This window comes from Calidris pugnax, unplaced genomic scaffold (assembly GCF_001431845.1).
Source record: "Calidris pugnax isolate Ruff unplaced genomic scaffold, ASM143184v1 scaffold251, whole genome shotgun sequence".
Lineage (NCBI taxonomy): Eukaryota > Metazoa > Chordata > Aves > Charadriiformes > Scolopacidae > Calidris > Calidris pugnax.
In genome coordinates, this window is record NW_015091133.1 from 1,408,376 (window position 1) to 1,424,421 (window position 16,046).

Below are 16,046 nucleotides of genomic sequence, written 5' to 3' on the forward strand. Positions count from 1 at the left end.
CTTTCCAAAAAACTTTGTTTATATTGAGGGCAGTTCAATAATTTACAGCTGAAGAGCTAAAACTGAAGTTTTAAAAAGATAACAGATCTCCACAATACGTCTTATGAAAAATATGGGGCCTGACCAGACAATCAGAGATTTTTCTGTAAATTTACATTCAAATTAAGAACCAACTTTCATTAGGTGTTAGTATCATTCTACCCATTTAATGTTCTTGCCAACTGGATACATATAACTTGATTAAATATTAAGAAAAATCTTCATAGTACAAAAAATACAAACCTCTCCAGCTCCCTGGAACAACACTGTGTGATCTGATAACTTGTTCTTGGTGATACGCAGAGCTGCCAGAAGACCTGCAACAGCCACAGATGCAGTTCCTAAAATAGAAAAATGAACATATTTGGTTATTCTGGAAATCATTACAAAGCATTAGATTTTAAATAATTCCACAGCATCTTTTGGCTGCAAGATACAAGTACTTTGGGTAGTAACAAACAGTTCGGTGGAATTGGAGTTTGCTCTACTTTGTTCTTATAAAAGTTAAATATAAGTGGGAATACCTTCAGAGTAACATTAAATAAAATATGATTGAATAATTCTACTGGATGAACATGATTTCTGGGGCATTCAAAATATTATAAAATACTCTGCTTACAACCTTTTTCAGAAGGGAAGGGTGTGAGAGCCCAGACAGATGTATTTTGAAGGACTCCAGATACTGAAAATTAAGATACCGGTCTCATTCTTCAAATAGATATACCTCAAATACAATAAAATACAAGAGTAAAATAAAACTTTATTTCTTAAGAGGATGCTGTCGGAGTTGGAGAGCATATGGTGAACATTTACAGAGCAGCTAAGTGAGCTGAAAGGGTAAGGCCAGCTTATTTAAGACACCGACTGTCCTACCATATCTGAAAGCCCTCAAAGCAGGCATCTAACCCAATCCTGTTCACAACAGCACGATCCCCTTGTTCAGTTCTGGGTATAAGAGCCAAATTCTTCCTTTACCAGACAGCAGCTGCCATTGACTGACCCAAGGAAACCAAAGATCAGGCCATAAATGATTTTGAGAAGTCTGTAAGAACTTGCAAGGAGGAGATGTGCTGGCTCCTACAATTGTGTTCCCGAGCACCACAGCCCTAACTGCAATTGTCTACAAGCCACCTGCTTGCTTTTGAAAGGAAAAATCACCTTGCTACTGATTTTTCCTTCAGAAAAAGCATGAAATAGGTATGACCAACCCTCCAAAAGCACTTGGCCCAGAATCTGCACATTAGACATCTGCCTTCAACCTGCAGCTCCCCCAAAGGATGTACTTTTGCTGTAAATGATTTTGAGAAGTCTGTAAGAACTTGCAAGGAGGAGATGTGCTGGCTCCTACAATTGTGTTCCCGAGCACCACAGCCCTAACTGCAATTGTCTACAAGCCACCTGCTTGCTTTTGAAAGGAAAAATCACCTTGCTACTGATTTTTCCTTCAGAAAAAGCATGAAATAGGTATGACCAACCCTCCAAAAGCACTTGGCCCAGAATCTGCACATTAGACATCTGCCTTCAACCTGCAGCTCCCCCAAAGGATGTACTTTTGCTGTTCAGAAGTCTGCTTTCTCATAACCAAGGCAAAATTTAGAGCTGAGATGGCAGTAATCTTGGCATTAAACTCAAGGAGATGCTCAAAACAGGTATTCACACTGCAGGCACACAGACGAGTTAAGAACTAAAAGAATAGGAGTAATTGGGTAAACATACTTCACAAGTCTGCCTTCTCATAAGCAAGGCAAAATTTAAAGCTGAGATGGCAGTAATCTTGGCATTAAACTCAAGGAGATGCTCAAAACAGGTATTCACACTGCAGGCACACAGACGAGTTAAGAACTAAAAGAATAGGAGTAATTGGGTAAACATCTCCTTAAAAGACATCATTTAGGTGTTGAAGGCAGAGTTTGAATCTGTGGTTTATAAGTAGGGTCATCTGAGTTTCATGAATGGTTACTTGTTCAAAAATAAAAGGTAACCCTTAGTAAAATTTAAGAATACATTTTAAAGTCATAAAGTCCCTTAGAAAGTCACTTTTTGAAGTAAATCCTCCTGAACAGTTAAAAAACATGTGTCTTTAGAACTAACAAGTTTGTTACGTGCTTCTGTGACTTTTCCCTTCAATCATTAGAAATACAGGACACCTTGTTCTCAGCCCACTTAATGTTTAGACCATACAACTTTGTCATTTTTAGTTATTTAGTCATTTTATTGACTTGTTCTGAGAGCTGAGATCATTTACTCACTTCTCCCTCGTTTCTAAATAAATAAATAAATAAAAATAAATCTAAAAAACGTTTCTTCTGAGGCAGGGCTTTGGGAACAACAACCATCAGGCTGAGACACTTCCACCCTGCAGCATCCAAGAGCCGGCTTCTTTCTTTCCCAGATGAAACTGAGTCTTCCTCTGGCAAGTGCCAAATTGGCAAAGACCAGAAACAGCAAAAGAGAGAAGTCAGACCACGCTCCCCATTTCCCTTGGTTCTCTACCAACCAATCCTCAGAACCAGCAATAAAAAAAAAATAATAATCTCATCCTCTCGTTGGATGCCAAATTCCTTCTTCTATTTTATATTACACAGCTGCGCTTGCAGGGGAGGAGGAGGATGAGGAAGTAGTCTACATAACACAGCTTATTCCTAAAACCATGGATCTGGTCTCCTGAAAAGGAAAGCAAATTCCTTCTTCTATTTTATATTACACAGCTGCGCTTGCAGGGGAGGAGGAGGATGAGGAAGTAGTCTACATAACACAGCTTATTCCTAAAACCATGGATCTGGTCTCCTGAAAAGGAAAGCTAAGCTGGAGAACTGGAAGGTCCCGTTTCCAGCCTCTGATGCCAGAAGTTGTTGACCAGAGGACCCCTCACTCAGTCAGGAAAGCTGCTCTTCAAGCCGCTTTCTGGTGACGGAGACAAAAATGAAACACCCTAAATTTCTAACAAATGGGAATGTTGGGATCCAGCTTATCTCCAAGGCTAAGGTATTGCTGCTAAGTCTGGCAGCCAGAAAAACGGGCCAGGATCATGTATGACAAACTCTATTATAAAACCATCTTCTGTTTTAAGGAAAGAGAGATACGAAACACCAATAAAACACTACTTTGAATGTCAGTAACATTTTGCATTGATTATCTGCATGGGATTCTATGTGAGTTGTAATTACCTGTATGTTCATTATGAGGGCGATTCAGAACGAAGGTTATAATGGCAATATATAAAGCTTTAAATATTGTATTTCTCAGGAACCACAATTTGCACAGCGCAACTGCTCTAAAAATGGCGTTTTAAGCTCCACATCGGTTTTATTCAGCCATTTGACTCTAAAAAGCATAATAACCCAGTTTATTAGATTACTGAAGGCACTATCACTGCTGCTGGCAGCGGCTGTCATCACTCCTCGTCAGCAGCTTCCCTTATTCCTTCCTACTGAAAGGGGGAGACCATCAGCGTGAATAGCGGATCTGTTTCACCGGAACCGCTCTGGCTCACGGCATGACCTTAAATTTCACCCTGAACGCCGACTTGAGTTTTTGAAAAGAATCAAAATGCAATTCACATCCATCCACCAAAGCCTAAACCCACCTCTCGGGGCCGTTAGGGAGCAGAAACAGAATTTCACTGCTTTTCCGACTGTCATCACTATGGGAAGGAGAGAAATAGCTTCGCCTCCCTCTCCCACAGAGCAGAGTGTGCAGCATAGGATAGACATTGTTCACCCATCTAACGTTGAAAACTGATTCTATCTTCCCCAAATTTCTAGAAGAATAACCAAAGCAAGTTTAACAAAGGATATTTTTCTAAAGCAGTGCCAGCTGCTGTGCCAGAAAACACTTCCTTACGGTTTTCTAGGAAGGCAAGTCATATGTTGTAAAAATATGGTAGACATGAAATTTCAAAGTGCACTATTCTTTATCAAGTTTTTGTTTTCTGGCCAAGATTCTTTAGCCTTTCTTGTTACTGTAAACTGTATGACTGGGTATGAATATGTCAAAGGAAATCCTAGAGACCATGGCCTTTCAGGGTTGGCATATTATCAATGCTCTGGAGCACAGAGTCTTCTTTCAGCAGATGCAACAATTAAAGAAAAAAATGGGCAAAAAAGGCCCAAAACATGAGGAATGAGATGTTCAATTTTATTGAATGTAGTTCAATTAAAATTAGCAAAAAATGGCTTATGGCACTGAAGCATTTGTCCGTTATTTAAAGTTTCAGAAAATAAAACTTGTGATCAAGTATTAGTCATTCATTTTATGTCATTTTCTCTACATCATCTTATAAAGCTAGCAAATAAGAAGAGGGGAGGAATTCCTGCAGCACATCCTAAAATCCCAGCTATTCATTCTGGACTAAAAGATGAGGAAGTGGTAAAAGTAAAATTCATATTTCTGAACAAAATTCATATTTCTGAATACACAGCATAATAGAAACCGCATGTCATTGTGGCCAGGCTTCCAAATAACAGCGCACAGAGTGCCAGGGGAAAAAGATACATCCATTCCTCTCTCCAACACTTAGCGAGGAAAAGGGTGAGAGTAAAGATCCTACCTAAAACGTGTCATCTCAGCTGCTAGTGAGGCAATCCCAGGCACACATACAGGCTGGGAGGAGAACGGCTGGAGAGCAGCCCTGAGGAGAAGAACTTGGGGGTGCTGGTGGACAAGAAGCTCAACATGAGTTGGCAATGTGCGCTGGCAGCCCAGAATTTCACTGAATTTTAGAGTTGGAAGGGACCATAGAGATCATCTAGTCCAACTCCCCTGCTGAAGCAGGATTGCCTAGAGCTAGAGCATGTTACTCAGGACTGCATCCAGGCGGGTCTTGAAAATCTCCAAGGAAGGGGAAAACCAACCACATCCTGGGCTGGATCAAGAGAAGTGTGGCCAGCAGGGTGAGGGGGAAATTCTGCCCCTCTGCTCCACTCTGGTGAGACCCCACCTGGAGCTCTGTGTCCAGCTCTGGAGTCCTCAGCACAGGAAGGACATGGACCTGTTGGAAGGGGTCCAGAGGACGCCAAGAAGATGATCAGAGGGCTGTAGCCCTTCTGCTGTGAAGACAGGCTGAGAGAGTTTTGGGGGGTTCAGCCTGGAGAAGAGAAGGCTCCGGGGAGAGGATTCTATGAGTGCTGTGGGTGGTTCACAAGGACCTTCTCTGAAGAGGTAGGAACTGCAGATTTCCACTGAAAGAGAGGAGATTTAGATGAGATATTAGGAAGAAATTCTCTACTGTGAGGGTTGTGAGACCCTGGAACAGGTTGCCCCGAGAAGCTGCCCCAAAGGGGTTCCAGGAGAGATGGGGAAGGACTTTTTATCAGGGAGTGGAGCCATAGGACAAGGGGTAGCAGATTTCCACTGAAAGAGAGGAGATTTAGATGAGATATTAGGAAGAAATTCTCTACTGTGAGGGTTGTGAGACCCTGGAACAGGTTGCCCCGAGAAGCTGTGGATGCCCCATCCCTGGAGGTGTTCAAGGCCAGGCTGGATGGGGTTTTGAGCAACCTGGTCTGGTGGGAGGTGTCCCTGCACCCTGGAAGTGGATGATCTTTAAGGTGCCTTCCAACCCAAATCATTCTATGATTCTATGATTAGCAGATTTCAACTGAAAGGTGTTAAGGCCTTAAGGTGCCTTCCAACCCGAATCATTCTGTGATTCTATGAGGATTCTATGAGTGCTGTGGGTGGTTCACAAGGACCTTCTCTGAAGAGGTAGGAACTCCTTCTCCTTGCCATGAAGTGGCTTTTCAAACCTTTGTACACTCATTGCCCTGCTCTGCCACACATAGGCACAGAAGAGATGGGGAAAGGCTCTGGTGAAGGAGAAATGGAGCCTTTGTAGAAGAGCAGCCGTTGGGTGTAGGGACATGGAGACTCAGCAGCTCAGGGTGGCTGAGGCTAGGAGGTCATTTGGTGCAAGAGACAGGAAAGTAGTGACAATGAATTTCTTTTTTTAACCCATAATGAGCAAAAAATGAAGCAGAATACTTGTACATACATGTACTTGTATAAACAGATGGAAAAGTTTAGAAAACCTGCAGTGGGGGATTTACTTGAAAGCCCACTGATTTCAATGAAAATTACCGCTGGGCAACGGAGAGGTGACAACCTGCATATACTGGAAGAAAAATATATTTCACAAAACCCTACACTATATGTCTTAACAGGATTATTTTTTTTATTATTTTATTTTAAAAATCCCAATGTCTGTTTCACCTGGCAGCAAATGTCACTTCGTATTACGAAAAAAACGTTTTCTACAGTTTGAGCATAACATCAGAATTTGAGATGTATTATGAAAAAAAATGGTTTTTACAGTTTGAGCATAACATCAGAATTTGAGATCTATGGTATCAACATATAAGCTATTACATATCATTCAACTTTGCATTTTTCAAATTCTTGGTCAGAGAACGAATTGGAAGCCCCCTCACCACCGCAACCCCAAACCTTTTTTACAATTTGATCTCAAGAACTGGAATTTCCAGGTACCAAAGATATCATTTCTCATGTTAAAAATAATTAAATCTTAAAAAGGAGAATGCTTGTGACAGAGATGTTCCAATTTCTGAGAACTGCACTGACTTAACGCTAAATTGGTCATAATGTAACTTCCAGATTTAATTTTCCTAATTATTCAAATGGCAGTCTGCTGAGCATTTAGCATACATTTTAAACCAAACCACACACGTAAGATGGAATAATAATCTTAAATTATACGTGCTCTACATTTTTATTTTAGGTCTGTTTCTTTTCATAATTTTTTGATGCAATTAAACGGCACAGCTGTTAAAAACTAATAACATCTATGGTCATGATGGATACTGAAGTTAATTCCAATCCAGTGCAATCTCTCCGTGTAAATATTTTTGTTGGCATAAGACACAGGCTCTGTTTCCATGATGGGGGAAAGCATTGCAACTGTGGGCACGGTGAAACAGAGCTATAACACTAGAATAAAACCAGTATGATACTGGAGAGAGAAACACATTTTACGTAGATTGGCTTCCACTGCAGAAGTCTGTCATTGTCAATCGTGACAATTTTGAAGAACGTGGGTGGGGAAAAAGTCAAATCACTTGAAATAATTGGAATAATTGACCTGCACAGAGGCAGCAAGGCTGGAAAAAAATATGCCACTATTTCAAATTTATCCACCTCAGCAACAACTACACCAACCAGCCACCACACAATAAGTGCTGAGAGACCCACGTAAAACAAATGCACAGCTCCCAAGACCTGCAAACTTGCCTCAAGCCACCGACAAGCAGCAAAAACTCTTTCAACAGACACACCAAAACTTAGCTGGGTGTGGGGTTTTTCGGGGGGGATTTTTCTAAGAGGATTTTCAGCCTCCTAAACTCTGAATCCCAACCCTGCCTCCTCCCAGGGGCAGTAAAGCAGAGAACATCTTCTACCCTGATAAAGAGCTTTGTTTGGCAACACAAGCCCCAGTTCTTTCTTCTTCTGGCATTGGTCCACTCCCAGAGAAAAAAAACAACACCACATCTTGTACCTTAAAAAAAACTTTATGACACCTCCTTCTGCAATATATTGGAGATGGGCAAAGCTCAAAACCTGATGTAATTCAGGTATTTCTAAATGTTGTGAAGCTTGACGTTAAAATAGTCATTAACATTTCTCCCATATAGGAAATTATGGTCAAAAACCCCTCCGATTTTGGAAAGTGTTCTCTAATAGTTAGAGAGAAACAGATAGAAGTGGTTTTGGCTTTTTTAATCCAAGACTTTCACTAATTTTCAGTTTCAAAAATCATATTCTATATGTTGCAGAGAGGGAAAAAAAACACAAACCAGTTGATTTGTGGTCAGAATGAAACCAAACAAGAATACAAGGAAAAAAGTGACTATATTCTCCCTAAACCAACATTATTGCTTTTGTATTTGTAAAAAAATATTTTGAAATTATGAAGAAAGGATCATAATCACAGAGGGAAAAAATTCACCACCCATCCAAAACCCAAGATGCTTTCTAGAATGATAAAATAAGAGCAATTTTATTATTCCAACACAGATTTATAGCAGTTGGTCAGAATCCTGTTCACCCTCATTCCCAATTCCTTGAGTACAGAGAGGGCACGTAACAAAAGTTACACAGCTTTTTCCAAAGTCAAGGATGTGACCCCGCTGCAACAGGGAAAGAGACAAAATTGTTTCCAGAAGCTCTTAAATATATCTATAGGTGACCCTTAATGGCCAATCTCTAGAGGTTTTATAAGATCAGTGTTTTGGCAGACACTTTTTTCCAAATGTTCTGCAATGGTGTGAGTTTGGGGCACGCTGACACCCTGCAAATAGCCACGAGCTAAACAGAAGGCAACTGCATTTGTCCAAGTTACTACTTGCAAATGGCTCTTCAGCTTGCCATATTTTCTCTATATTTTCTATATCTTTTATAGCATCTGGCAGGAGTCAAGATTGTATGTTAGTTTCTTTTAGATTTGAAGTACTTAAAGGTCCTCGTTGCATCACTAAGATATATCCAAATCCTTCATCTGGATATCCTATGGCAGTGAAAAAAGCCTCAAGCCCTTTCATGAAACATATTAAACAATTCTTTCTATCATTAAATTAGCCTTGGCTTGACAAATATTTGGACTAGGACAAACTATGCTTAAAATATCATGTAAGCACTATCTTGGGAAGATGACAGCAAATCAGATGCAATGTTTGTTTGTTTGCTTTTATTGGCCTGACCCTACTTATCAGCTTTACTGCTCTCTGGGTAGAAAATACAAGTTGCACACAGAGAGGGACATGCTTTCAAGTAGCCTGGAATAAAATCATGCCATTTAGAAACTGAAAATCTCTAAGGATTGCTAAAGAAGTTAGCACCATCTATCCCCATCAAAGTTGTCAAGGTGAAATATCCTTAGGATTTATACAGCTGCAATAGAAGGAGGGAGAAAAGATCCCTGGATCTATATTTGGGCTGTTATGATTCCACTGCCACATTATAGGAGAAGATGACATCCTACCAAAAAAAGATACTGAAGGTATTCGTGGGGATCTGATGACAAACAACAGAGCAGACTAAATGCATCCTCTTTCACCTCTTGGAAGCTACAATAGCATTAAGGATTGAGATCACCCAAAAGTCCTAGACTTTATTTATGAAAATAAGAAAAGACTCACAAACACAAATGAGATTGCAGAAACTGAATAAATTAAAAGCCAGCATGTGGCTGCACTTCTAAGACCAATAGCTGCTACATCAGCTCAACCAAAAGCCAAACAGAAACTTTCCAACAGTTTTGAAGGTGAAGACACCTCCTTCCAAGGTGCACGAGAGAGAATAAAGTGGTTTCAAAATGCATCCAGAACCACAGAAGACTTCCTCAGCTTAGTTTCCCTATATCTGGTACACTTTTGCAGAAAAGCTTCCCTACCATTTCTTTGAAAGTACATTCTAGTTGAGTCTCTTTCTGATTTTGGGGTAAGAACCTTTGTCCTGCAAAGAAATAGAATTTCCTGTGGGAGCTGTGTCTCTGAACAACCAGAGAAACTTCTAGATGCTCTTTGGTCTGCTGTATTGGAGTGTTGTAGCCATGGCTACACTCAGGCCCTGAAGGGTAGGAAGCACCATGCTTCTTACAAAGGGAAATGACATTTTATAATTAGCTTATTTGCCATCTGGGAGTTTGTCCTCCATAATCTGTTTCAGCTGCAGGAGTAAAACTCAGCCAGGCTTGTAACAGAAACATAGTTTGTGTGGCAGCCAAATCCCTAACGTTGGAAAGACAAGGGCCTGTTTGAATTCCCCGACATGCCTTGAGTCCCTGAAGTAAGACCTAGGCCTCATGAATGACTTCTGGAAAACTCAAGCTCCTAATGCCTTGCCTTAAGTGTCACTGCAAACGGTTGGAAGTGAAGACAGTTAAACTCTCATTTTGGATCCCATCACTGCTGAGGACCTCCACCCACCCAAGGAAACCTGAGGGGGTAAGAGGCTGCTGGTGCCCTCCTTGGGTACCTGTCTCCATCTGACTTCAGTCTCCTGGCAAGGCTGGGAGCCAGTGCACTCATTGCCTTAGCGAAAGTTATTTTCCAGTGCTCTTTTCCCAATAGGATAAGGCAACCCAAGCAGCAGCATCCACCACTTCAGCCCTCCTTGTCTTTCCTCTCAGGAGGGAAGGGACAAGAATCCCCCTTGCTGACGTTTCCCACCCTGGATTTTTTCCTTTTGCCAGCTGGTACAAATGATTCAGACAGGAAAGCAGAGTCAGGGGGATAATTTGCCTCTAAAATCAAACATAGCCACAAGACTGCAAGGAAAATTAGAAGGGTATTTAACTGAGTTGCCGGTTTAAGAACTGAAATAGAATTTGACATTTATCAAGCAAGCTCTGTCACACGGAGGAACAGTGGGGCAGTTGTCACTGCAGTGACAAAAAAAACCTGAGGGAAGTACAGTGCAGGCCTGAGCTTTGACATTTGCCCAAAGATCTGATGTTCATAATTTATATGGGAAATACATTCACACACTAAACTATTAAAACAAAAAACAAAACCCTGAAGAGCAAACATTGAGCTTTGACATTTGCCCAAAGATCTGACGTTCATAATTTATATGGGAAATCCATTCACACACTAAAATATTAAAACAAGAAACAAAAAACAAAACCCTGAAGAGCAAACATCTAAATAAAGCATGAGGCATAAATGAGAGGGGAAAGGTTAGGAGCAAAGACAGCTCACCAGAAACCCATGCTGAGGAAACCCAAGGCATGAGATGACCTGTACTGAGCATCTCCAAATACCACAGGAAAGCTGATAATTTATTTTTTTTTCCCCTCTGGTACATCAGTTAAGAGTCATTTTAAGTTGACCTGTACTGAGCATCTCCAAATATTACAGGAAAGCTGATATTTTTTTTTTTTCCCCCTCTGGTACATCAGTTAAGAGTCATTTTTCTGGCTTGGGAGCATCACAAGAGTGAAGAGAAGAGAAAGAGTCTCTTACCTTGAATGTCATCGTTGAAAGTGCAATATTTGTTACGGTACTTGTTCAGGAGGCGGAATGCATTAGCATTAGCAAAATCCTCAAACTGAATGAGGCAGTTCATGCCATACCTAGAAAGACAAAAAAAAAATGTGCATTACATTAAAAATAATACATAATTGCATATTAAAAAGCTATCGACATTAGCAGACAGATTTTGAATACAAGTATAATATAATTTATACGTCTACTAATATGTTTCTGTTCTGTATCTTTACATCCACGTAAATCATCTAGAAGACATGGACTGCTAATACTCTTTACTCAGTTCTAAGTTAAGAATAAAAGGTTAGGGGAAAAGGCCTTCATCTGTCTGCAGACATCTCAACAGAAGTCTTCGCTCAGGAATCAGCTAGTGAGCAAAAAACCTAAGGAAAGTAGTAGAAAAGTAGCATATTCAGGACAGGGATTTTATTTTACTGACATGATGCAACTTATTATCTGATATCAATGCAAAATGTTTGCTAAACAGTATGCTAAGAAACAATATTATCATCCATTTCAACGTTTTCTCATACCTATAGCTAATGAAATGATTCATACTGACATTTCCTACAGTATTTTGAAATCTCTGTATACTGTATTTTGAAAATACAGTATGCAGTTGCATCAGATGCGGATATGACTATCTAAATCAGTTCAACAGCATGGGTAAGTAACTTGTGAAGTTTAGTGAAGTTAATAATAAGTTATATTCATGTAATATTACTACTATGCATCCTCCAGTCCTTAGATGCATTTGATAATAGCACTGGATTCCTTGCTTATGTCATTTCTCAAATATTTTCTTAAAACAAAAAGAAAAATACCCACAAAAAACACCGAAGACATTTCTAGACAAAAACTATGTAAAGACTGAATTCATTGTCGACAGAAAAACAAAACAAAATGCCACATAACTTGAATACCTTCAATCTCATGTGTGGGGGAAAAAAATTAACACATGAAAAGTTTAAAATATAGGGTAAGTACTAAAACTGTCTGTACAAGTTTGGATCCGGAAATATCACATAAACATTATCTCTCTCTGGAATAATATTACAAAATATTATTTAAAAAAAAAAAGTACTAGTGAAGTTAATAATCAGTTATATTCATGTAATATTAGTACTATGCATCCTCCAGTCCCTAGATGCATTTGATGATAGCACTGGATTCCTTGCTTATGTCATTTCTCAAATATTTTCTTAAAACAAAAAGAAAAATACCCACAAAAAACACCGAAGACATTTCTAGACAAAAACTATGTAAAGACTGAATTCATTGTCGACAGAAAAACAAAACAAAATGCCACATAACTTGAATACCTTCAATCTCATGTGTGGGGGAAAAAAATTAACACATGAAAAGTTTAAAATATAGGGTAAGTACTAAAACTGTCTGTACAAGTTTGGATCCGGAAATATCACATAAACATTATCTCTCTCTGGAATAATATTACAAAATATTATTTAAAAAAAAAAAGTATTTTAAACTTAAATAAGCCTCATAGCAATTTGCACAGACTAAGGAACCATTTGATTAAAACTTGGAAAAAATATTGCATTAAGGTGTTGCTATGAAATTATTAACCCTAGGATCTAACAGGGCAAGATCTCAGCAGCACATGTCCTGTTTGAGCTAAAGGAGGTTCTCCTCTAATGTTAAGTTTTTCTTTAAACCATACATGTGTTTGGCAGCCATGTTAAGCACAGCCATCAATATAAGGAAAAAAAAAAAAAGGACAAAAATTCTTTTGACTAAATTAATTTCCATGGAAATCACATATTTACAGCCATATTACAATTAGCCAAAACTACTAGGATTCCAATGCCAGGAATGGTAATCCCTGCTGAAAATAAATACATCTTCAGGTTTTATGGAAAAACCTGGACTTTCAGCAGCATAATGACAGGCAACTGTTTAAAAGAGAATTTGGTGAGTCAGTAATTCAGTACAGTAAATCACAACTGAGTTCAAATAAGAAACTGGAGCTGCTTTTCAATAATTAATTTAAATTTTTAACCTGATTCAGTATCTGACATGAATTTCTGTGATTCCACAAGGCTCCAGGATATAATTGGATAATAATATGAAACTAATGACATTAACACGCTGGAATTCTGGAGCTTGGTTAGAAGTGTTTCTTGGATGTCATTAAGCCAATGTCTGCTTCTTTATTTTACCATACATAACATTCCATTTTCTCATCTGCATTTAATTTTTCTCCATTTTCTTACCCATTGCTTTTGTAGGCGCAGATCAAAACTCCCTGTGAATTATATTAAATCAGTGTCCCTGTAGAAAACACTCATCCTATACTGGGCACACCGTCCATACTAATTCTCTGAGCAAGATATCCTGGCTGTTTAATTAAAATGGAAAAAATGCAGGCAGTCTCATTCTGGGCCTCTAAGACTTTGATATTAAAGCAGAAAAATTTCTAGGCAGCATTATTATTTCTTGCAAGTGTTATACATGACGCCTGGGTAAAAAACCTGAGAGTTCAGTGCTGCTTATAACCAGTACTACCTCATAACATTTGTGAAGTTCGAGGTCCACATCCTCAAAATAGTCTAATCAAATCTAGTTCTGGGTACCCATGATAGACAAGAAAGTGACACAGTGTTTCTCTGCTTGGAGTGTTCCTGTTCTCAAAACCCCAAACTGATGAGACATATAGATGAAATAATACAAAATAGTTAATCTCTGGCATTCCAGAAAATCTCCTTGCAATAATCAGTTGACTACAAAGGTGCCACATAGACCATACCAAAACAGCCATCAATTCTCCTATGACTTCCACATCTTACTATTGCAACCACTCGCAGCAGAAAGTTGAGCCAAAACCTAAAATGATGTTTACAGCCAACAGCTCAGTTCCACTTTATTCCCGTATCGCTCTGCAATAACCTTCCATTACTCATATTATGCTGTAATTCATATTATCTTTCAGACATTACAAAAAGAGAAAACAAAGCATATGGCTATCCTAAAACATGCCAATCTTAACATCTACCATCAGTACTTTCTACAGATACGCTGCAGAGTGACTTCATTGAGGTTCCTCAGATTACACAATGTGACTGATCAGGCAGGTCCAGAAGTCAGTAACTGAAATTTGCTACAAACAAAATAATTCATATTTCAAAACACCATTGAAAGGTCGTGGTTGATGGGGGCATGTTAAAAGCAAAAGGCCTGCAGTTGAGTGCCAGCAGCTCCAAGCAGGACAAGAAGATTAGGAGGCAAAATTACAAGGAACCATCATGATAGAAAACACCGTAAGAGAAATTTCTCCATATTTTAAAAGTAGTGGACTACATACTGTTATAATGTGAAATAAGGGTCTTAACCTGTGTATATTTATTTAAGTAGATAAACTTGATCATCATATACTTTAGGAGAATTTCACCTTGCTATTTGAAATTTTAAGGCATACACATTTATAATGTGACCTAAAATCCTTTTAATTTGAACGTGTCCCCAACAATAGAGTTGCGTGAGTGAGCAGACATCGTTATGCAGTTACAAAGCTGAAAACATGAGTCACATATAACATATCATGTCTTGTTGCTCACCCAAAACAGAGACAGTTCTCCAGCCATCACTCCTCTTGGCCCAGGGATACAAAGGGTATAATTAGGGAAATGGAGGAACACATAACTAACACGTATGTTCATACTGAAAGGTGGCACAAATACACAGAAGAGAGAACCTACCCAAAGGGCATCATCTATCTTAAACAGAACACTTGAAGAAACGACAGATCTCATCGTAGATTAGCAAAAAAAATAAAATTAATTAGAATCCAAGAGACATTCCTCATCAGCATGAACCATAACAAATGCCCTAATAAATTCTTAACTCTTTTCTCACTCTGGAAAACACCTCTGATAGCACTAGCTTGGCTAGAGATGGGACTGCTGGATTCTTGCAGGCAAGTGTTTTCTAGCTGTGAATTCCTCTCTCCCGCATGTTTGGGACCTGTCACTGTGGTAGCTGATTAAACATACATAAATCCTCCCAAGAAAGTGATAATCCAGACCACTGTTCCCCCTCATAAATCCTGTTTTGTCACCCACATCTTTTAGCTTCCTTGGATCTCCCACTTCAAGTCAGACGAGCAGCCTGAATTAGGATCCAACTGGACAGAAGTTCAAAACCTTCTTTCCTTTTTTCTGTTATGGACAGAAAATAGGGACAAGAGTGGTGGCAAGCCTGCAACATCAGATTTGTCATCAAGTACAGGAGGCAAATGCTGGACAATGTATTTAAAAGAACCATTCCAGTGAATAATGTGTGGTTGCCAGAAAATAGTTTCCAATACTTCCCCCAATTTACAACGTATTTTGTGTGACAGTCTTAGTTTAGTTTTTCCCTGTTTACAAATAAGTTTATATTCAGTTGTCTGTGACAACAATGTTAATCTTTCAAGTCATTCTACAGATTACATCTTTATGCAACAGGCTGGAGAAAAATGTCCACAGCTCTTTAACCATCCCAAATACACAGTACTAGTGTTTTGGCAACCCAACGCTCTTAAGAACCTCAAACAGGGAAAACCCTCAAGAATCCAGTGGGAGCTATAAAAGTTTGGGCATCATTTTGAATTTAAACCATATGATCAGTAAAATCCCTGCTTACTTCTACAGCGAAGAAACTTTTCTGGAAATATATTTGGATCATTTGTTCTTACTGCCAGCCATTGTTTTGGAAGCCTTCCTAAAGGAACGAGTGGTTGCTTTTTAGGCTTTTTGAGCTTCCAAAATCCTATTTGAATATTTTTTTTGTTCATATGGGCCTGGAAATGAAAAAAACAAACCCAAACTTTAGAAACCATCAGAAGTGGTTGCTGCCACCCGTTCTTAAGGAGGAGCAAAACCAAAATGATAGCAACATTGGCATCCTCTCCCTTGCTCTGTGCGTCATGCAGCACACCAGCTCCACCAGCCAGAACCATTTATAGTGCACCAGGACGATGTGGAAACCATCTCCTTCCTCCACACTCTA

At 39.2% G+C, this 16,046-nt stretch overlaps 1 protein-coding gene across 1 annotated transcript in view; it reads right to left on the reverse strand.

Annotated features, from left to right (window-relative positions):
- ME1 (malic enzyme 1, NADP(+)-dependent, cytosolic) overlaps positions 1–16,046 on the reverse strand; it is a 175,287-nt gene that overhangs the window by 28,430 nt on the left and 130,811 nt on the right. Inside the window, exon 8 of the mRNA XM_014958527.1 lies at positions 283–380. Within this exon, the coding sequence (XP_014814013.1) occupies positions 283–380 (98 nt within the window). The remainder of the gene's footprint in view (positions 1–282; positions 381–16,046) is intronic.